Genomic DNA, 22,013 nt, shown 5'->3' with positions numbered 1-22,013 from the left:
TAAAATATGGGTCTTATTTATAAGTTGTTGGTGGCAGGGGCAAAATGTTTTCGCTTAAAAAAATAGTATTCTATTGGTTTGGCCTGAGCACAAAAACACGATTGGGTGGAATAGAGCAAAAAAATGAGAAGGAAAGAATCCCAGGATTTAGCAAAATAATAAATGATATTTTAAGTGAATCCTGATTTATACAGCGCTTGTACAGTGTGCTCTGCCAGTGTGTGGTGAGGACACCTTTTACAGTGTACTCCTCCTCTTCCTCCTCCTCCTCCTCCTCCTCACTGAGGGGGCAGGTCCTGTTGTGCTGAGCTGTGTTACATCCTCCGGCCAGTGATGCTGTGTGTCACTCGGGGCTTTGCTCGGCCTTCCTTGCTCATCCTTTGTACAAGACAAGCATTTGACGCGACCTGCTTTCAGCACCGCATCCGGCAGACAGCTCCACCTCCGTCCACAGTAGAACGGACATCAGGCCAGACGTTCTACCGCCGAAGGCTTCACTCAAGCGGCTAACAATCTCGCATCGTCCGCGCGGCGGCGGTTGGAGCCCCAACTATCAGTTTTTGTTTGTTTTTTAACTATTAGTTAAGGATGCCGGGAAAACACCTTTGCATCGTTTTGAATGTTCTTGTATTCAGTCTACTAAACCAAGTATCTGCCTTTCCTACACCGACAGCATCCAGCGATGGTGAGTTGGCCTTTTAAAGGACATTAGAACTCACTCATATTATGTGTGTGTGTGTGTATATATATATATATATATATATATATATATATATATATATATATATATATATATATATATATATATATATATATATATATATATATATATATATATATATATATATATATATTCTACAGTACAATATATTGCAGTAAATTTAGTTATTTAGATTTTGCATTATCAATGTTAAGCAAGTTAGCATAAAACACAATTACTAAATGCTGAGGAAAGAACTTCAGTGACACATAACAGACAATACTCCAAAACCTTTCTGAACAGAACAAAATAGACCTAGTGTGCAAGCTTGTAACAATGAACAGTTGATAATGACTGACTAATTGTAACTCATATTAGTCACGTTTGTTGTTCTTTGTAGGTGTTTCCAGCAGTTCCATGTCAATTTAGCTGCAAATCTGCTCATTAACAGAACACAGTCAAGTTGAGCTGCTGCTCAGCAGCGGCTGTTGAGGCCTGTGGTCTATTTTAGACTCAGTTTAATCTTTTGTTTGATAATCCGATTAAGGTCTGCCCAAGAGAGGGAGGGCAGCAGTTTACATATGTCGGGAAGCTAACTGCAGCTGTGAGAAAAAAATAGTAAACCATTACAAAATAAATTTCTTGGCCAACAAATTGTCATTTAGATGCAAAGAAACTAAAGTGTTTTTTGTTGTTGACAGTCTTTGGCCTATTATTGTTTCAGATAAATCTGTGTACAACCGACAGCTGACGGAAGAAAGACCACTCCAAGAGCAGGTAAGGCTCTCTCGTCCCTTCCCCAGATAATCATTAATAATCAAAGGATAATACATTATGCGCAAAGAAAATTATTTATAGAATGCTTGTCATTTTCTCAGATTGCAGAGGCGGACAGCGTGAAGGCAGCAGTACACTCGGCTGGTAAGAGGAAATTGTATAGCCAACCAAATAATGACACGTCCGGAGTTCAGGTTTCAGTATTGCCAGGAAGAAAATGCCACATTGATGCATGACCAAAAACGATTGGAATTGTCTGGGAATAAAGTATGAATTAACAGAAGTGTGTTTTGTCAAAAGCATCAACACTGAAAAAAAAAGATCTTTTAACTTGAACATGCACATCACCTGCACATGATTTATAAGTGTTTAAAAAAACCACTTGATTATTTTCAAGGCAAAGAGGAGGGATTTTGACAGTTTACCAGAATTTAATCATATTTATTGTATGTTGTAAATGTTTGATTTATGTCACCTTCTATTCATTCCCAGTAAGTTACCAACTGAACATTGCATCAATTTTGCAACTTCATTAACAAAAGGCACGGGGTCAGCAATGAGGAATGATTTTCATTTGTGCTTCCTAGTAGAGAGCAAGCAACCTGCCATCTCTGAGGAACCGGATAGCGATGACCCGACCGTGCTGAGGTCATTAGCCCAGAGCCACAAATCCAAGGAGACCACCGATGAGGTGGAACACAATAAAGACGAGTATATTCCAGATGAATCTGATTCCACCAAGACTCGCCGTTTGGCTGAGGAATATGACTCGACCAAGAACGGGATGGAGCACGGCAAGTACCAGAGTGTTCACAATCTGTACTTAAGTACTAGGACAGATAACTGTGTCAAAAAATACTCCTTAAATTAAGTAAAAATGCACACTAGAATGTACAAAAAAGATTTCGGCAAATTATGGTTATGTACAATATCCTTTCAGATAAATCTGCACCATGAAAAAAATCAAAATTCCTTCCATGCCACTGGTGTCGGTTTTTCTTTTCATCCCCAAATTTTAACAGCTGTTGGCTTATCCTCTATATTTGTTTTGAAAAATCACTAACGTACACATAAAGAATCTGAAGCATTTATGCTCATGGATTCTACTCTACTACAGACGCTCATGCATTGGTGATCTTCTCTGCTAGTGGATGACCTTTGAACATGCCACGTGCGTCTGCAAGCAGACATGAAAGAGCACGTGGATGTTAGGGGATTATCTCCCAATGCTGTTGTGCCATCTTACCCTTAGAAGCACTGCCTTTAAAAGCACCTTTTTAATGTAGACAATGCCTCTAAAATACTAGACTCCACTCCAATATCAGCACACGTCTGTCTATCTATCTATCTATCTATCTATCTATCTATCTATCTATCTATCTATCTATCTATCTATCTATCTATCTATCTATCTATCTATCTATCTATCTATCTATCTATCTATCTATCTATCTATCTATCTATCTATCTATCTATCTATCTATCTATCTATCTATCTATCTATCTATCTATCTATCTATCTATCTATCTATCTAAACCATGACTCACAGATAAAAGCAAGTGGGCAAGTGGCTTGTAGTGCGATGTGAGAAAAACCTCTCCACAGGAATTGAAACCGCAAATGCACTTTAGAAGTTGACAACATAGCAAACAAGGAAGGGAAAACAAGACCATCCTTGTTTCATTTAAGACATTTGAGTTGTAATATATTATTAGGATTTAAACTCTGTGGACTGTTATACAGTACTTGTTGTTGATTTAACTAACGGGCAAGTCGCATTGAGACAATCTCACTCTGTCGCTCTCAGCTAGGAAATGCAAGATAGAAGTTTAAAAATCCTGAAAAAATACTTATCTAGTAACTTAAGCTCATCAAAACCTTGTTTTTATTTGTAGTGTAACAGATGACATATTTTCAAATCTGTATTTTGTTTTTCTGTAAATGGTTTTGGAAAGAATTACTCTGTAGGTTGAAGGCATTCAATCACCATGACATGCATACCTCCTAGTGGGTATGATTGCTTATTGCAGTCTACTGCCAGGGCACCAATATACAGTGAACCTGTTGATGAATGCATGCTAGGCATTGTGATGTGGGTTTCGTGATTTGTGTTATAAGCTAGAGTGCCTTATTAGAATAGTTCAGTGCTTGAAGGAAAAGCTGTAAGGTTTAGCTTTGGCTTTCGGTTTGGGACGATGGCAATTTGATTATTGTTGTCATGGGGAAGGTTGTTTTGGGGGGTGGATTTTGGTGACAAAAGTGATGACGAAAGTGCTGTTAATAATTGCCTAATGGACCAAACAACCAACGACGGAATTGGGTCCACGTAACCGATGGGACTCTATATGACATACAACAACATAAAAATGTAAAATGGCCACAGTCCCAGGACTATCCCAGAAGGATACCAGTTTGCCTTTAAAAAAAAAAAACATTGAGTCAAGGCTTTTGACAACAAATTTCACTGAAGGGATAAAACATCATGATGTCTCACCATATGATTCAGCGTAATAGAATCTCTGAAAGTGAGACGACTCAGACGCAAATCAGTTGCTGCAATATGGCCTAGCATCTGTGAGCTTCTTGTCATTTTATGTGACATGACGATACAGCAATACAGCAAAGCGCACTTTGGATGTTCTTTTGTTGTCCCTCAGAGTGAGACAACAATAGTTTGACGATGATCCCACGAGTCAGAACACACTCGCTCTTTGTGGGAAGCCCTCTATTTTAAAAGAGGGCAAGGAACCGCATAAGACAACGTTTTTGGGATCTTGCCAAAACACCTACTTGAAGTAAAAATGGAAAAACTGATGAACCTCACAGCTATTCACAGATCTTTTTCTGACACCTCTGTTATACATTGACCTATTTGCTATTTTTGAGCCAATATGAGTTCAAGACAGGAGATTCACCATACAATATCTGTCGTATATAAATGTAGTTATTTGCCACCATCCCACTGCACGGTTTTAAATTCCAATGACTCACTGAATCGGTTACATCATGTTTTCGAAGCACAAGGAGAAGTGGGCCCTTCTCTTTCTTCCGGTTTTCTGTATGTGGCCCTCGGCGGAAAAGGTCCACTCCTGATCGATTAATCAATGAGTCCTATGAGGGTGACTGGAAGACTGTTGCGAATCATCTGCAGTGTGTTCCATCAAATTAACTGAGTGCAAAACAATTAACGCAAATGATGTCCCCTCTTGTCTCAGATGACACAGACATGTTTCGCCAAGTGGACGGCACTCCGTTGACGGCCGAGGACATCGTACAGAAGATTGCAACCAGGATCTATGAGGAAGATGACAGAGGTGTCTTTGACCGGATTGTGTCCAAGTTGCTCAAACTTGGTTTGGTAAGTTTGACATGGGTAGAAAATACACAGGAGGCTTGGACTTTCACTTAATCGGGGGGCAGTATTTTTAGCTACAATATTACACAATTTGATTTTTGTATTATTATGTGACAAATGATACAGAAGAAATGTTCTGTCTCTCATTGAAATCACTAATTTTGTCAGCATTAAGGGAACAGAAAAGAAGTTACTCTTAATATTTTGGGGTAATCAGTTACTAGAAATTTACTTTAAAAAAATTCCGCAAAAAGCCTTATATTCAGATTTACATTTTAGTTTAGTTTGTGCAGGAGTTGATTCGCTTTTCTTTTATTCCACAAGTAGGGTACTTAAGTACCTTTGCCACATCTTTGCAGGTACAGTGTGTGTCTCTCCCTGTGAAATACAAGAAATGAAGTGCAATAAAATAAGATGTGTGAATTGGATTTTGCTCTCCTATGAGTTACTGTTATGACGCCTCAAGTCCTGCGTTTCTCCTAGTGGGCCTCTCACCGCCACGGCTCAATGTTACACAATTCGCAGTTGTGTTCAGTCTCGCTGTTTGTCTTCCGCTTAGATAACTGAAAGTCAGGCTGACACGCTGGAGTACCAGGTGGCTGAGGCCCTGCAGGACCTCATCACTAAAAATGCCAAAAACAACGAGATCGAGGACAGTAATGAAGAGGAAGTCCGAGGGGTGCAGGACGCTCAGGCGGGAAACTTGGTACGGTAGAAGTGATAGCAGTAAAATAAAGTTGATTTCAATTGACTCATTCAATCCCATGTCTTTACAGTCAAGACATTCAGTCACAGGTCCTTATTCATAGTATGTTTTTTTTTTACTATCATGGTAAAATGTAAGTTTTGAGTGAAAATGGAAGTCAACCCTAATATATTCTTACTAGTTTAAACACAGCAACCTGATTGATTGTGCATTTGCAGTGTATAAATTAAGTAGCAAAAGTAGCCAACGCTATCTGCATTTTATCCAAATTAGCGGAGGCCATTTTGCCATTTGCTGTCTTCAGAAACTGGCATCACAGTAGCTAAGGGCTCAGGTAATGACCAATCAAAGCGCAGCTGGTGAACATCAATTGGAGCAAATTGGATGTCGACTGAGATAGATAAAATGAGTGGATTTTGCTGCTTAACTCATTTATTGTCTTCATTTTCATACCATCTTGACATGACCAGGTGAAAAAATAAAGAAAAAAAATATTACTAATATGTACCTGTGATTGCATTCCTAGATTCATAAGATATAAAAATATGTTTTTGGAACTGAACGAGTTATTATTAAAATCAATAAATAAATGCCCCTTGCATCAGCAGGATAAATGGGAGCAGCCCAGTCGGCGCTACAATGACAACGAAGAGGAGGATGAGGATGATGAGGTTCTGGATGAGGTGGACAGGGATTCCGACGATGAGGACGAGACGCCAGATAAGACGTGGGATAAAGACGACGGCGAAGACGACAATGAAGTGAGCCCAGAGGACGGCCTTCAGGATCTACAGTACTTCCCCAATTTCTACAGGCTGCTCAGGAGCCTCAATTCAGGTCAGCACAAAGGACCAGCTTACGTCACACCTGTGCCTCCAACCCAAGACAAAGACCCGGGCATGTTGTTGCCATGGCAATCATGCATTGTGGGATGAGTCACTGTTTAGTCCACCTCTGTAAATTGTCATCTAGGAACACATACATGCACAAACACAACAGGAATTATTCACAATCCCTTCACCTAGACCCCTGTGGCCTAACACCATGTGATAATACCAATGCTATGGCAACCATTTACTACCAACACAAGACAATGTATCTGCTCTGCGCACAGCTTGCAAAAGCACTCACACTTTTGTCCTTAAATAAATGTAAGAACATGTACTGTATAAAAATGACTCATTCTACTCCTTTACTTAATTAAACATGTCCTATACTGTACATACTCAGTTGATTCATATTATCAAATAGACATGTATGACCATCTTTGCTGCTCTCACACGTGCTCTCATTCAACCAAGTAATGAAAATAAATATTCAAAGTAGAAATTCCTGAAAAATGTACAGTACTTAGTTACTTTCCATCACTACTCCTGATTTTTGTTGTGGTTGTCTCAGATCAAGACGCTCAGGAAAGAGAGACGCTCATCACCATCATGAAGACGCTCATTGATTTTGTTAAGATGATGGTCAAGTATGGAACCATCACACCTGAGGAGGGCGTCTCCTATCTGGGTAAGTCCATTTTATTTATACCTCATTTAAAGAGCAGGCTGCGACAAGCAAGCAAAAAGAGAAAAAAATATTGACAAGTTGTTACAACGTAGTTTGTTTTCAGTCATTTTTAGGACTCTATAATGACAGCAATACAAGCTCATTTTATAGTCTATTGTGCCAATAGTTTGGTGTTAAAATAAAATATTACAACAGGATACTGATAGAAACAAGATGAATAAGTTAACTTGAAAATGGTGTCAACATAATCAAAAAAAAGAAACCATGATTTGATTGGGGGTGTCAAAATAACAGGTTCATTTTTACAGTAGTTAGAGCTTGTGTTTTTTTTAACCCAGTCAATCAAATGTTTAATCTCTAACTTGATGCTTTCCGCATGCTGATTGGATACATTTTCATGCATTGGGATTCTTGTGCTAGAATTGTTGGATGTTTGAAAACAAAGGTCATTCACACCTGAAGTCAACACCGATTGATTATACAAAGTATTCGGAGGCTGGAAAGTCCTCCGCATGACCCTGAGGCGCAGCGGCCATGAACAAAACAGCACTTAAACATGATGTCAGTTTCCATGGCAACATGTTGGCCTCAGGCATATGGTTGCCATAGGCTGGGATTTGGCCAGAATTTCTCCTAGCAAAGTGTTAACTTTCGCCGCCCTCGCTCGCCAGCTGACCTGGAATCTGACTGAGTCAGCAAGGCGCATGTTCCAATGAGCACGCGACAAAAACAGGATGTCTTCTAAAACATAAGGGACAAGATATGAGGGGAGGGGGGGAAAGCAACATTTGAGTGTGTTTGGCTGTTGAATGTTGAGGAGGAGGCTGTAAAAAAACAACATTTTGCCACACTACAGATGGTAGTAGGCGGTGTGAATACAGAAAGAGCTTGCAAACACAAAGTGAGATTTGAGAAGAAAAGCAGTAGTAAGTCGTAGTAATTGTAACTGCGGAATCACATGGCAATATGCAAAATAAGAATAACATTAACCTACATTTACTGGGTCTTTGTGAGGGAGTGATTTTAGCAAGAAAAACAAAATTATGCTGAGGTGTGACCTTATAAACCACAGAATTAAAAAATACTGAGCATGAAACATATTTTTAAATAAGTCACTGTAACTGACAATGACGAATTTAGACGTCAAAGATCCATTTGAACTAAACAGCCAAATCGTTGAAAAATATGCTTCAACTGAACTGGAAGTGAACCATTTAACACTGTGCCTTAATGTAATGGAAAAAAAACTGTAAATTTCATTTAGTTTGTAGTTTGTAGATGCTAAAACATAGCGGGACACAAATACATTTGTAACAAAAAGTTGAAAACAAGCCTTTGCAAAAGATTTTATGTAAATGCATGCACTTAAGCAATTGAACTGCATTTAAAAAAAGAAAAAGCTTTTGAACATTTAGTCATTGTGTTTATTATTCATGTACCACTAGAGGAAACTTGCCATGCTTTAATTCATTTTGGGATGAGTGAAATGACTCAACAGATTTTATTTTTCTCATTCCTGTAGAAAATCTGGACGCTATGATTGCGGTGCAGACCAAGAACAAGCTCGGAAAGGCTCTCGGACAACCGGACTTTACAGGACCTAATGGTAAATAAACAAAACAAATGTCCAAATTTGTCAGAGGCCATTGGTTGGTGGTTAGCTTGTCGTTGTACATTTAAGTATTTCCCAAAATGTAGCTTCAGCTAAGTCACATACAACATTAAAAATGCTACAAAAAGACATATACTAATGAAAGATATGATGTCGTCTTAATTCACTCATTTTACTTACAAAGCCAATATTGTATCGCAAGATCGGCAGCAGGTATATAAACCGTTTAATTGCATCATCTGCCATCTAGTCAAAGAGCATTTATATGCTCTAGATACATTAGATAAACAATAATAATAATACTAACGTTGGTGTCAGTGGTGGCCTCCCCTTTACTGGCACCACAGGGCACTTTTTTTTTAGGTTTCCCTTTGCTCTATTCTGCTAACAAACTGAAATTTGGAATGGAAACCCATAATTAATATTATGTACTAATTGTAAGAAATTGTATTTAAAAATTAAAGCAGTAAAAAAAGAAAAAAAAATTTAAAATGATAGTATTTTTGATGATAACTAAGCTAAAAGAGGATTCAAAGAAGAGCTGAAGTTTAATCGAGTGTTGTGTTTCCGGGCAGTGGGAAAGAATTTGGATGAGGACGACAACACAAAGGCTGAGGCTGCCAAGATGCAGAAGGAGTACGAGAACCTGAAGGACTCCACCAAGCAGGATCAGCCTTCTGCCAGTCAGTCCATAAAGCAGTTGTGATGAGCAGACCACACATTGTCGTTAGACGTTAGATGTGATCCTCAGATAGCCAGTGAAAGCGAAGGCCTTGTTGTGCATGCCTTTTTTATGTATTCATGCAAAATGTTTTAACTTTTACATACTGTTCAAGGTAAATTGGACTCATACATTCAGCAGAAATAAAAATACCCTTATTGTATTTTTTTAAATAAAGAGGTCGTTGTTTTGTTCAAGTTCTACAAAATCTGTGTCTACTCTGGCTATTCCAGAATAAATTTAGCCAATGTTTATTCAACTTGCGTTAAATCAAGGGAAATGGTAGGAATGCTGAAATTGCACATTCCACAAATTATATCTATGTGTTTTTTTTTGTTTTTTGGTTTTTTTTTTGTGGGAGAGAGCTAGCAAAAAGGAGATTAAATCTTTAGCGGTAACTATATGTTCCTACCACGTTTGAACATGTCCCCTCAGAAACATACTTTTTGTCTCTGTTTGAAAGATAATAGGGGAATCTGAAAACAGTTGAAGACTAAAAGTGTTTTGTCCATGACAAAACTGCCATACATACTAAACATAAGGAACAGAAGTCATCAGGTGCCTTGACACGAGTACCAAATGTATAACTCAAAAATACACGTTTCTCTTTTCTCTGAAACATTAAGGATTAATCGATATTTTTTTACAAATCAACAAACTGGTCATTCATTTCGAAAATGTCTGTATGTAGTTCATAATTTAATTCAGAAAATTATTATCAGAATATTCTTGGCCCACCCAGAAAGTGTAAATGGAAAATGAACAGAATGCAAAAGTTAATTACTTGCATTTTATTCTAATTCAACTGTAACTAAATGACATCACTTGAATGAAACAAAACACCTCTTTTGTTCTACTTGAACCACGAAAAAAGCAGCGCTTTTGTTTTTGTTCAGTAGAGCCAGCAAGAGATGAGAAAATAAATAAATGAGACTGTACGGCTGAGCCAATCATAGCAAAGAGTCTGTGTTTGTCCCAGAACTAGGCCAGTCCAATAAGTAACAACCAAAAGCCTATCACAGCTGCTGTTATTTCCTGTCCCAGCACGCTGCTTGATAGTAAAACAGGATTATCTTCAGCAATAAATAGATGAAAAGCAATTCCCCTTGTTTATATTGGGAAAATGTCCATGACAACTACATTTATGAAAAAAGTGTTCAGTCTATCAGGGTGTGGTATTTTTGATGGGCAAAAGTAATTCTCTTTAATTGGAATCTTTTGATTACCAACAGATCGACCCGGCAAGTCCGAGACGTATCTGGAGGCCATCAGAAAGAATATCGAGTGGCTGAAAAAACACAACAAGGAAGAAGGCAAAGACGGTGAGTTGAGTTGTGGCTGCTCAATCCCGAGAGTTGAGATGTGTCGCAAGCAGGTCAAAGGCACAGAAGAGCTCAAACCTCTAAGCTCTTTTTGTTGTCCCTAATCTGCATTACAAATGAGTCAATGAAAGCTTGACTAGACGCTTGCTTCACACAAAATGAATATGGATCACGCTTGATGAGTTTGCCCTAATTACTGTTGAGTTGACTGCCTTGTTCAGAGACAAAGGCCGAGACCGTAAACTCCTCCTACCTGTTCCTCTAGTCTACATTAATGATGTGTAACTGTACGGACAAAAGCGTTTTAATTACCTAGTAAAGTGGGAACAAATATATCTTCAAAATTGGACACAACACAGACAAGACTGTTGTTAACAAGGCTGACTAAATGAATATTTATTTTAAATGGCCAGTATAAAAATATGGCATTTCAAAATCATGAAGACTCAAGCTGCACTCGCTGCTCTCACGCACTGTGGGGCTGTCTGCTGAATTGGCTAAAACCAAACACTGAGCATGTTTCGAAACTGCACCCCAATTACACTGACATTAGCTATAGAAAATGGATGAATGGACTTTCAAATGGGTCAGTTTGACCAGCGACATCACAAGTGGTTTAACCAAGACATGAAAAATTGTATGCTTCCAATTTAATGGGAATTATATTGGGAAGGAACCACTTTCCATTTTTCCATTTGCAGTTCACAAAGAAAGATCAATAGATGCATGCTTCGAGATGTATGGCTTGGACGAGCGATCTCAGCTCAAACCCATCAAAAAAAAGACAGACAAAAATCCTGTACAAAATTTTCCCAAAAGAGTGGAAGCTTTAATAGCTGCCAAGGGAAGTTGCACTACATTGACTGTAACAAAGATATTGGAAGACAGAATTGGGCAACCTGGGAAACCTGTTGTGAATTTTGCCATCCAGCTCTTTGTTAGAGAATAGGTTGTGCAAAGAAGAATTGATAGGTTTTGCAGTTGCAACTATGCATTCAAAATTTAGATCTGTCAAGAGATTAAAAAAAAGAGATTCATTAAGATTTCTAATTACACTTGAACGAATTAATCTCTTTTTAATCTCACATGAACTTTCTGACAACCAGATTTATTTTATTTGTGGATTCATTGTTTTATTGTTAGCTCAAAAGACTGATAATACACAGCAAAAAAGTGAATTCAGTCATTTATTTTCTTTATACAGAAGCAGTTATACCCATCTATACCCATCTTCTGGTGTATTTGAGGCTAATCCCAAGTGTAGTCTACAAGCTTTAGTTGTTTTCTTTCGTCAATCACCAAATAATTAGAAAATAACATTGAGAAAAACGCATTCGAATCCTAACGTCTTACCCCTGGTGTATTTTCTTTTACTTTTACGCCTCCTGTTATCATGGCAGTGTGCAAATTTTAAATGCACAGCAGAGAGTGGAATCAAAGGTGAAACTAGATTGGACGTTCCACTTTTACAAAGAAAATATCTTTGTCTTCAAAGATCTGCAGTTTCTGTTGTCTGGCATGCAATGTTGTTTTTTTGATTGTGACTCATGACCCTGAAAACTGATTGACGCACAAAAGTCTCCCCGCTGCTGTAAAAATCAATGCCCAGCGGTATTTCATTTGGCAGCAGGAAATGAAATGTTAATGAGTTCTCGCTGTGCAGGCCATGAACAGCAGAATGTGATAGCTGCATGAAAATTGCATTTTACCGTGGGCGCTCAGAGGCTTTATGCAACATGTGTGGAGAAGCAGGTGCTGTTAAACAAAAAGCTCAAGTGCCTTCTAAAGAAAACATTGAATGCATTTTGACAAGCTTTAATTTGCAGGACAACAAAGGCAAACTGGGAAGTTTTAATGGCGTCTCATCTTGGTTGTATGTGGGACACTTCATTAGTATTCTAGTGTGGGATGGTTGTCTGGGACAACAACCGCTTCCCCGCCTGCCTGTCAGCCGTTCAGCCAAAGAAGACACACTTGATAATAGGAGAGAATATACTGAACACACTGACCGAAAAAAAGAGTATATCCAGCTTTCTTAGTGGCATAATATCGTGGAAACCTATGGAAAGCCATTCTAAGCATTTTTTCTTATACCCTTGATATCCAGTTTAGGGCGTACTAGTACAGTGGTGCCTTGAGAGATGAATGACCCAATTTATACGTTTTTCAAGATACAAGACATCACTCACATATTTTCTTCCATGACTTGTGAGCAAAAAATATGTGATATAGGCGTTGCATAGTGGCAGCGAATTCAAGTATCCCACTACACAAACAAGATGGTAGATGGTGAGCAATTTTTCAAAATCAGGGCTTCAAGCTCTTTATTGCCAGTGTACCTAATAAAGTGTCCGGTACTTATATGGATTTTTTTCTGTTGTCGGAAAAGAAGAGCAGGTGGAGAACTAAAGCCTCCTTGACCTCAGCTGGTGTCATAGAAACGGAGCGAGCGACCATTTATTGTGTTTACTCCACCAGACGCGCCCATTAGGGCAATCTCAGCTTTCAGGTTGTTTGGTAATGCAAGTGTGTGTGTGTTACGCCTACACATCACAGAGATTAGACACAAGAGCAGATGGACACACGGGCCACATACTGCTTTCAGTTCTTGACTCCTCACAATCAAGATTGAAAGACTTATCACGGTGCTTTTAAATCCCTGACACACGTCATGTTTGCCATGAGCAAACTGTGTCCTGGCAACTCTCTCTTCATTGGAAAGGTGTCATTAACAGGGTTCCATATTGAAATCCATACTGTAGATCATCTTTAATGTGGGAAGCGTGTTGGTTTTATTCGCAGGACAGATAACACAGCTCATTTCGGGAGCGAACCTGGTGTTGCTGTGACGTATTGGAGATTAATAAAAGGACAAGGGAAATTACAGCCGTCTTTGATACAATGGTTAAAGACATGAGATGAATCTGAAGGAAATGATTTTTTTGATTGGTGTCACCCCCCCCAAAATGTGATGGGTTGGAAATTATAGGCACCAACAATGAAAAAAAGACCCATCCATCCATTTTTTGAACCACTTATCCTCACTAAGGCGCCGTTTATTTTTTTTACACAGGCATCTGAAAAATACACGTTTCAAATACTTTGCTGAATGAATCCTTTACAGTTAAATATAGTAAGCTACAATTAAGTTGATTTGTATTGCTTTTTTTGGTTAACTTTATAACGTATACAGTTGTAGGTATACTTTCACAATTTTATTTTTTTTTATAAAAAAAATATTTTTTAAAGTCGGCGCAGTGAGTGAGGTGCTGCAAAAGGTGTTATCTTTCCTGGAGGTGTTATATTTTTTTAATTACCGATATAATAAATGAGGAGTTTGTATATATGTATTTTTTTTTTTTTTTTTTTTTTTATGTTTGTGGAATGTGGGAGAAGACCGGAGAGCCCGAAGAAAACCCACACGATATATATATATATATATATATATATATATATATATATATATATATATATATACACATATACATATATATATATACACATATACATATACACATATACATATACATATATATATATATATATATATATATATATATATACATATACATATATATATATACACATATACACATATACATATACATATACACATATACATATATATATATATATATATATATATATATATATATATATATATATATATATATACTGTATATATATTACCTGTGGTGGGTGAAATTTGCTTAAGGCATTCTTGCTACATCATGTAGCTCACTATTATTTTGTTTTAGGTGGCTGAAAAAGTTATACACAAAGTTAGATGTATGTATGTCAAAAAAAAAGTTGATTTAATAAAAAGTAATATATTTGATATGTAATTTTAACATCAAGTGGAGGGTAATGTGAAACAAAGCCATTTTGGAGGTTAGAGTTTTAACTATTTGATCGTTAAATTTATATTTTGGAATTAGGTTTAATGCAGATATTGTTGCATTTTGGTGCCAAGACAACTACAATGTTCACAAAAAAATGCTTATTTCCATACTTCTGTACTACTGAATGTATTTTTTTTTTTTTTAATGGTTGGGACAGGTAATGTGCTTCAATAATGTCGCGACCCTAACAGAGAAAAAGCATATGCTTTATGCTCCCTTATGTTTTCTTCCAACAAGCATGCTGACACTGACCTTAATCTGTCGTAGTAATTACAACACAGATTATGATTTGTATGGATGTTGCGATGACTGATCTATCCTACAAGAAGCCTTTGTGACTTTATCACCCCAGCCGAGTGACCATAATTACACTCGTTAGCCACAGCATTCACCTAAACAGAGCTTCAGAGAAGCCTACCTGTACAATACAGTGGTGATATTGCTCAGTTTGATAGAACAAATCCAGTTTGATAGAACAAATCCCAATAAGCAGCTTTTAAATACATTACTTTTAAATAACCGTATAATTAGAATTTTTCAGCTTCTTTGGATGGCTGAAAACAGGTGGATTCATCTTTTTAATTCTTATTTCACAGACACAATGTTATTCAGAATACTGTACCATGTTTAGACTTTTGGGGGCAGATACAACATATTGCAAAGCAACACCTCATCATGCAGAGAGCTGTTGACATTCTCACCTAAACCAAATAAGGTAATTCGATCACTGTGTTGTGTTTGTGTGCCAGATTATGACCTGTCCAAACTGAAGGACTTCATGGACCAGCAGGTGGACTCTTACATCCAGAAGGGCATCATAGCCAGGGACGAGGGGGACACCATTAAAAGGATCTACAGCAGCCTGTGACCCCATCCTCCAGCCTGTAGAACTGAATCGAAATACTAAGAGGATCTTCATTTTTTTACTTACACTTGATCCCATGGCATTCTAAAGTGTATTCATAATAACTGCTTGCTCTCTCGTACAAGCTACGCTAATATTGAGGGAAAGGATATAATAAAACCATTAAACAATGCACTCAAATAATTCAAGTACTATTTGTGAAGCAAATTTGAGGAGTAATAATTCCAAGCTTTGTCATTTTCATTTCTATTGTATTGTTAAAACACCTGTCGAATATTGAGACCAATGGGTGATAGTTTGCAAGTGGTCTTTTTTTAATCTTATCATATCGAATATATATACAGATTACTCTTTTTGTTTTTGGTGTACATGTGAGATCGTATTCTACTTTCGCTTTTGATTTTACAAAAAAGATTTGTGCTTTACATAATAATGAACTGCTGTAATAGCACTGGAGCCCACAAGAGGGCAATGTGTCCATTATTCGTCAGTGTCTTTACGTTAACATTCAATGACTACACATGAGGTTTTTCAAATTGTAAATACCGGTATTTGTTCTTCTCCGACTGTGAAAGCAATTAAAGTCATGTATTTTCTTTGCAAGTGTGCTTAATAGGTCCAAAATTGAGCAACAATGGTCAATAAAGTAACGTTTAGAAATATTTCACAGGCAAGGACGAGCATTGCAATGACACCACTTCAAGTTTAAAGACACTGAACCAATATTAAAATACAACTTTTTTGCTTACATTTATGACGAGCTGACTAAGAAGGTTTAGAAATTGGTCTAAATCTATTGATGTGTACTTCTCCTTCACTCACTGCCATCATTTCAAGGTTTGTTAAAAAGAAACATGTCAGTCACACTCTACACACTATGGTACAATAAAAATAATGTATTTACAGATATATTATGAAACATGCCATGAAATATGCTGACTCACATCAAGGCTCAAGCTGAATGTCCGTGGCTGTTTTGTTTTTGTTTTTTCACACAGCATTTGTCATTCATTCCAAAGATTTGGTGCACAATCGCGACACACTTTCTACCAACGTCACCATCTACAACCCTTGAACAAGATTATGTTCATCATTACAGCAAAACTGAATTTCACATTCAGGGAACAAGAACCTCTTCAATGCGTACCCTTTAAAAACATAATATATATATCCGGCAAAGCGGATGTTTGGGTTCCATTTGACAAATATAATCACCCACTGTGGTGAATAGTTTAAGGCTTGCTTTTGACTGTGGGCAGCCCGAGGCTTGCTTACATGTGCAATAACCATGTTGTTGAATCACTATTTTGATACAATACGCCACCCAAAAAAAAATTAAAAATCAGCTCAGTTGAGTCTGGCTTGTTAAGCAAAAACAAGTGTTTGCGTTTATATTTTTGCTCTGTGCCATGATTTATTTTGGGCAAAGAATAAAAGTAAAATATAGAAGCACAATAAAAACATCTCCACACATATAAATAATGCACCCCAAAAATAGAACCGTCCCTTCTGATCTTGAAGAAAATGCTTTTAGGGATCTAATGGAATGAGCATGAAGACTGTCGTTTATTACCTGATGGGGTAAAATACTGAAGTGTGCATGTGTGCAGCTAGGGGTCGTCCATATAGCAGCAGTTCCTAGATAGATCGATAGTACCTGTATACAAGATGTTCTGCTTACAGTAAGTATGCTGTCTGTCTCATCATACATGTCATGACACTTGCATATTCATAATAAATAAAAGGCAAACATAACAAGCAAAAGGTAAACAAAACCAGCAAGGTTCAGGTAATGGTTCATCATATTTCCTGATATGATGTGGTAGGCGCCGTGTAGTTCCCCTCATTGCTCCTGCAAAAGAGGAAGACAAGCAGGCTTTAATGGAAATTTTCCACTGTGGAAACACACATCAGCCTCTAAACTGGTCACAAGGCCATGTACGTGTGTGTCTTGTGTAAATTATGAACGAGGCTAATCGAACAACTGTCTCAGTCTCAGGCGCAGCTAGAGAGCTCATGTAACCAGGAAATCAATCTTTGTATAATTCGTTTTGTCAATTTTCAAATGGCAATTGAAAATCAAAATATGAAAAAGTGATTTTGTTATTGTTTTTAACCACAATATGACTGTTTTTTTATGTAATTATTATTATTATTTTATCCTGTACTTTTTGACAACCGTGTGCTATTAGGCCTACTGACTAAGGCTCCTTCTTACAATTGAGTACTGTAACAATGTTCCCATCAATGACAAAAAATAAATCAATGGAATAGTATGCATGTGAGGTTTAGGTACAGTATGGCTTTTTACTGTAGGTATGGCTTTAAAGGTGGGGCCCAGCCTGGTGTGTGACATGGGTGTCAACAAAGGAGAGATGGCTGGTAATCCCAAAGATGCATTTATGTCTTTTCAAGGTAAAGGCATTCAATCTCCGGGCACAGCTTCTAATCACATTCAGTTAAACAATTAATTTTTTTCATCCCTAATATGGCCAAATCCCACTAGTTAATATCTAAGGCTTCACTAGTAGTACAATTAGCACATTCTAGTCAAATTTAGTTGCTCCGCTCATGTTTAAGTTATCTTGCTCATGTGACAAAACAACACCGTCATTCTACCAAAGCGCAAAATTGCTTTACAAAGGACAAAAACTAGCACGGATCTTAAGCTAGCTATTAGGGAAATGCTCAAACAGCTTTGCCTATGTACAAACTTCACTACTTGTTAAAATGATGAGTTGCGTGAATAGTGCTATGTCTTTATGCAGAAAAATGACAGCAAAATGGGAGCAGTCCATCTATACCCCTGTGTGTGTTTAAATAATGTGCATCTCTCGCAGATCAATGTGAAGTGGCCCAAGTCAGCTGGTAGGTCAACAAATTAATGAGATGTATACACAAGGCGTTGCCAAGTGAAGGTGAGATATTGGGCCACTGGAATAGTGCAAAGTTCAAATAAAAGTTAGCCAGAGGATGTGTTGATAGTTGAACAGATTTTCTTTTGTGATTTTGTCTTGAGGATCCACGGGTTCTTACTGTTGAAAAGCAGCAACGAGACATGTGCAGGCTTGACTCAAGTCACATACTTGACATTTGTAAGTTGTGACGTCTTTTTAGCAAAAGCCTGATTCCTGTCCTTCACTCACCCATTACAACTTGTAGACGTTTTTGGAAGCCACTCTTAACATGAAAAAAACAGCCATGGTTACAGTCTATTTAATTTATAAAATCAATACCAAAAAAAAATAAAATAAATAATTCCAATCATAGGCAAGAGTTTTGACATGATAAATGTATTTTTGGAATAGCTACATTGGTGATTCTCAAACTGAATAAAAGTAATAACGCGTGGCCATCTGCAATGTGGACCACAGTGGAAAATACACAGACATGTTTTTTTAATATATATTTTCACTAAAAAGTGGTGGCAAGGTCTAAAATCACACCACTCGCAAATTCATGTTAGATGTCACTCCAAGGCTCTCTTGTGGGCTCTTTCCAGCACATTTCTAAAACGATGACTGTGGCGAATATAAAGTGAAAATTGGTTGTTTTGTTTTTTTCTTACACCAAAATGTGAAAAAAACTGTCTGTCTAGTTTACTATGAGCCTGTGGCTGTTTTCAAACGATTCAATATCAAGAGGCACTGACAGTTAAAGATGTAACAGTATCCATCCTTCACAATATATTATCATATGAACTTCTCAATGCAATAATTATTTTGGGGATGTTGGCATTCATAAAGAGTCTTAAAAAACTCACACTATCAAAGTTCATGACAGTGGAAAAAAAGCACAATACCGCGTTCCCTCGTTTTTTGCTTTCAATGGGGACCGAAACTCCCCCCGCAAAAACTTGAAACCGTGAAATAGGAAGCGGGTGCTGCCTGTGACAGCTAATAAGCATCCAGACTTGCCTATCGACGACTCTACGTCAAGGCTCGGCCTCAATAAGCAAAAAGGGAGCAAATATGACTGACGCCATATTGTGTCTCTGACAGAAAGTTTCCATAGGTTCTAATAAACTTGCTCTAATAAAGCCAGCGTAGCCAAAATACATTTGGATACCATTTTTTCCTGATGAACCACATACTGTATATTTTTCCTTCCAAGCTCCAGAGGTACACTTTAAGCTCATAATATTTGCAGTAAATCTTAAAGAGTAGTTTGCATTTGAGCATTTAGGTAACATTTTAATTGGATTTTTGTGTGAATTGAAATATTGATGTGAAAAGTGGTGTGATGAGGCAGGGTGGCTTCAAGGCTGACTTGGCTGCTACCAGGAAGGTATTCTACATACCAAGGGTTAATTACAAAGCTTGCCCGAGGTCTCACGATGTCCTTCCTGTAAATGTTTTTTTTTTCTTTAAAAAAAAATGAGTGTTTTTTGTTGAATAAACCTCACCTTACTTCTTCTTCTTTGAGCCTACGTGCTGCCTGCTTTGACTGTTTGATTTGCAAGTCCAGTCTTTGTAAGAAATCTTTGGCAGAGAGCTCCTCCGTTTGGGACTGGGGGGCTGTGGCACCTTCGAATGGTGGCGAGGGTGCTGGCGAAGGTCCCTCGACGTCCTGCAACACAACACAAGGGGTTTCCTTCTCCTGACAGGTTGCTTCTCCTTCCCCATCAGGAGACTCCAGAGACAGTCCATTAAAAATGGAGCGCTTGGGCACAGCCACAGGGATGTTGAGGCTATTCTTCAGGAAGATGCAGTCATTGCTGAACAACTTGTTGGCTCTTTTGATTTGCTCCATCTGGAAGAGTGGGTCACAACAAAAATGAAGGAGAAAAGTGAGAAAGGGATAGTCCACTTATTTATTTTCAAGCCAATTAAACTTTTCAAAAATCCTTTTTTACACTTGCTATTGACCGAAATGACATCAAATGAGCTCAATATTTGGGCGACCAATCACGGTTCACCTGTTCATCATGTGATTTTCATAAATTGAAATGAGATCCGTCATTAACTGACCATTGAGCACAGTTGTTATTTTCAGTTGACGGCAATTGGCAAAATTTATTTTTAACAGTATTAATAGTACATGAAGAATTATTTAGTCATCAAATCGATTAGACATCTTTTAGACAGCTTTTTGTTGCTGAAAATGCCTAAATAAGAGCACCGTCTGTTTAATCGTGTGGAGGAATAAGAAAAGACATCAGTATTGAATGCACTTGTAATTTTTAATGGAATATCTTGGAAACTCTGGAAATTAGATCTCCTTTTACACATTCAAAGATACAAGCTGTGACTGCAAAATTGAGTGGATCGTCAGCTGGAAACTTTTCGTAGTAATGGTCAGGGAATTATGGGAATATTCTAGTAGTTCTAAAATTAAAGGTTCAATCTTGATAGGAAACAAATACAAATGCTTACATTTGAGTTCCCGCTAATACCATGTACAGATGCTTTTTTTGCCATTATGTCTGGCATCTAGGATGAAATTATGCTTTATTCTGCTCAATTATTGAATAAAATAAAAGCAAAAACTACTTTCCTCGAAGAAGACAAAGTTGTACTCAACTTAAAAGTCTTCGAGAGTAAAAACTCGCTATACGTGACATTTGAGTTCTTCATCCATTTTGCATTGCGTTATTTGAAGTCGGCTGTGACCTATTGGTTAAATGTCCAATTGTCCATAAATGTCAGTAACTTTTGCAGTGAAGCTCATTTGAAAACGCCTACTTCTTTTTACTTTAAGTATAGTAATCGAATCGGTACTGCGATTCTTGGCGATGTTCTATGTGCACATGTATTTGCGCTGGTAAGTGCAGTGTGAGTACTATTGTACCTCTCAAAGTTAACTTACCGTTACACCGTATTTGAGGGCAATCCCCTGCAGAGTATCGCTGTCTGTAACCCGATGCTCTATGAATTTCTCCCCAAGAGAGGCAGTGACGCTCGCCGTGCTTCCATAAGAACGTATTTTAGTTCGAGCTAGGCTTTGGGAGAGTTCGCTCTCTGACTCGGAACCGGACCTCGACCGCGGGAAGATAGGCTGGCCGAGTCGTCCTCCTGCTCCTCCATCCCGCATCGGTAAGACGGGCGAGAACTCCGCCATCTTCTCTGGATGTAATGTGGAACTTGTGGCGTAGGGTAATGTTAACGTTATACTTACGTAGCCGGGCCTATAAAAGTGTCAGCGTCGGGGTACACAAAGGTTCCCATTCCCGGTACAATTCTGCTTGCTAGCCCCAGAGGTGAGACATGTTTCGGGGAGCACTACCTCAAAATTCGCTTTCGTCATCCGCCGTCACGGTGACGTAATCACGTAGATATCGATAGCACGCCCAATCAGGGATAAGAACGAGAATTCACTTCCGGTACGCTTTTAAAATATAATGCAGCTGGTCGATGCGCTGCGTTTAAATGGTGATTTTAAACTTTACTTTCATAACTGCTTAACTTTGTATTCGAATCCACTTGTTACCGATTTTATATTGCAGATATTTGTATTTTCTTACACAAATTTTTAATACACCGTGTATTTTGGGGTAGCCTACATTACTTTTGAAAGCACATAACCCTGTATTATCAA

At 37.9% G+C, this 22,013-nt stretch overlaps 2 protein-coding genes across 5 annotated transcripts; one reads left to right on the top strand and one right to left on the bottom strand.

The window, feature by feature from the left end:
- Positions 1-294: 294 nt before the first annotated feature.
- scg3 (secretogranin III) lies at positions 295-16,079 on the top strand. 4 transcript variants are annotated; one of them, XM_088413104.1, is made up of 12 exons: positions 295-685; positions 1,425-1,477; positions 1,579-1,621; positions 2,068-2,271; positions 4,694-4,836; positions 5,393-5,539; positions 6,148-6,376; positions 6,938-7,054; positions 8,577-8,660; positions 9,242-9,349; positions 10,620-10,709; positions 15,361-16,079. In XM_088413104.1, exons 1-12 carry the CDS (start codon positions 589-591, stop codon positions 15,477-15,479), a joined length of 1,434 nt encoding a protein of 477 aa, XP_088269230.1. In that variant the 5' UTR covers positions 295-588; the 3' UTR covers positions 15,480-16,079. The 4 variants fall into 4 exon arrangements, with proteins under 4 accessions (XP_088269230.1, XP_088269229.1, XP_088269228.1 ...); XM_088413103.1 differs by having other exon boundaries at positions 6,145-6,376; XM_088413102.1 differs by having other exon boundaries at positions 2,065-2,271.
- Positions 16,080-16,357: 278 nt separating this feature from the next.
- Positions 16,358-21,722, bottom strand: lysmd2 (LysM, putative peptidoglycan-binding, domain containing 2). The gene is made up of 3 exons (XM_088413105.1): positions 21,285-21,722; positions 19,882-20,228; positions 16,358-17,328 (listed from the first exon to the last, which is right to left on the bottom strand). Exons 1-3 carry the CDS (start codon positions 21,534-21,536, stop codon positions 17,277-17,279), a joined length of 651 nt encoding a protein of 216 aa, XP_088269231.1. The 5' UTR covers positions 21,537-21,722; the 3' UTR covers positions 16,358-17,276.
- Between the last annotated feature and the right edge of the window lie 291 nt (positions 21,723-22,013).

This window comes from Hippichthys cyanospilos, chromosome 4 (assembly GCF_059441005.1).
Source record: "Hippichthys cyanospilos isolate Australia breed blue-spotted pipefish chromosome 4, RoL_Hcya_1.0, whole genome shotgun sequence".
Taxonomy (NCBI): domain Eukaryota; kingdom Metazoa; phylum Chordata; class Actinopteri; order Syngnathiformes; family Syngnathidae; genus Hippichthys; species Hippichthys cyanospilos.
The sequence above is the reverse complement of the archived record's forward strand: the minus strand, read 5'-3'. Positions and strand labels throughout refer to the sequence as shown.

What these genes read in the sequence shown, in the direction of transcription:
- scg3 (XM_088413101.1), top strand. Translation starts at nt 589, where the DNA reads ATGCCGGGAAAACACCTTTGCATCGTTTTGAATGTTCTTGTATTCAGT. An exon ending in GGCAGCAGTACACTCGGCTG is followed by an intron (nt 1,622 to 2,064) that starts GTAAGAGGAAAT and finishes TGTGCTTCCTAG; the next exon opens with TAGAGAGCAAGCAACCTGCC. An exon ending in CAAGGAAGAAGGCAAAGACG is followed by an intron (nt 10,710 to 15,360) that starts GTGAGTTGAGTT and finishes TTTGTGTGCCAG; the next exon opens with ATTATGACCTGTCCAAACTG.
- lysmd2 (XM_088413105.1), bottom strand. Translation starts at nt 21,536, where the DNA reads ATGGCGGAGTTCTCGCCCGTCTTACCGATGCGGGATGGAGGAGCAGGA. An exon ending in CCCTCAAATACGGTGTAACG is followed by an intron (nt 20,229 to 21,284) that starts GTAAGTTAACTT and finishes CCACTCTTCCAG; the next exon opens with ATGGAGCAAATCAAAAGAGC. An exon ending in CTCAAAGAAGAAGAAGTAAG is followed by an intron (nt 17,329 to 19,881) that starts GTGAGGTTTATT and finishes CCTCTTTTGCAG; the next exon opens with GAGCAATGAGGGGAACTACA.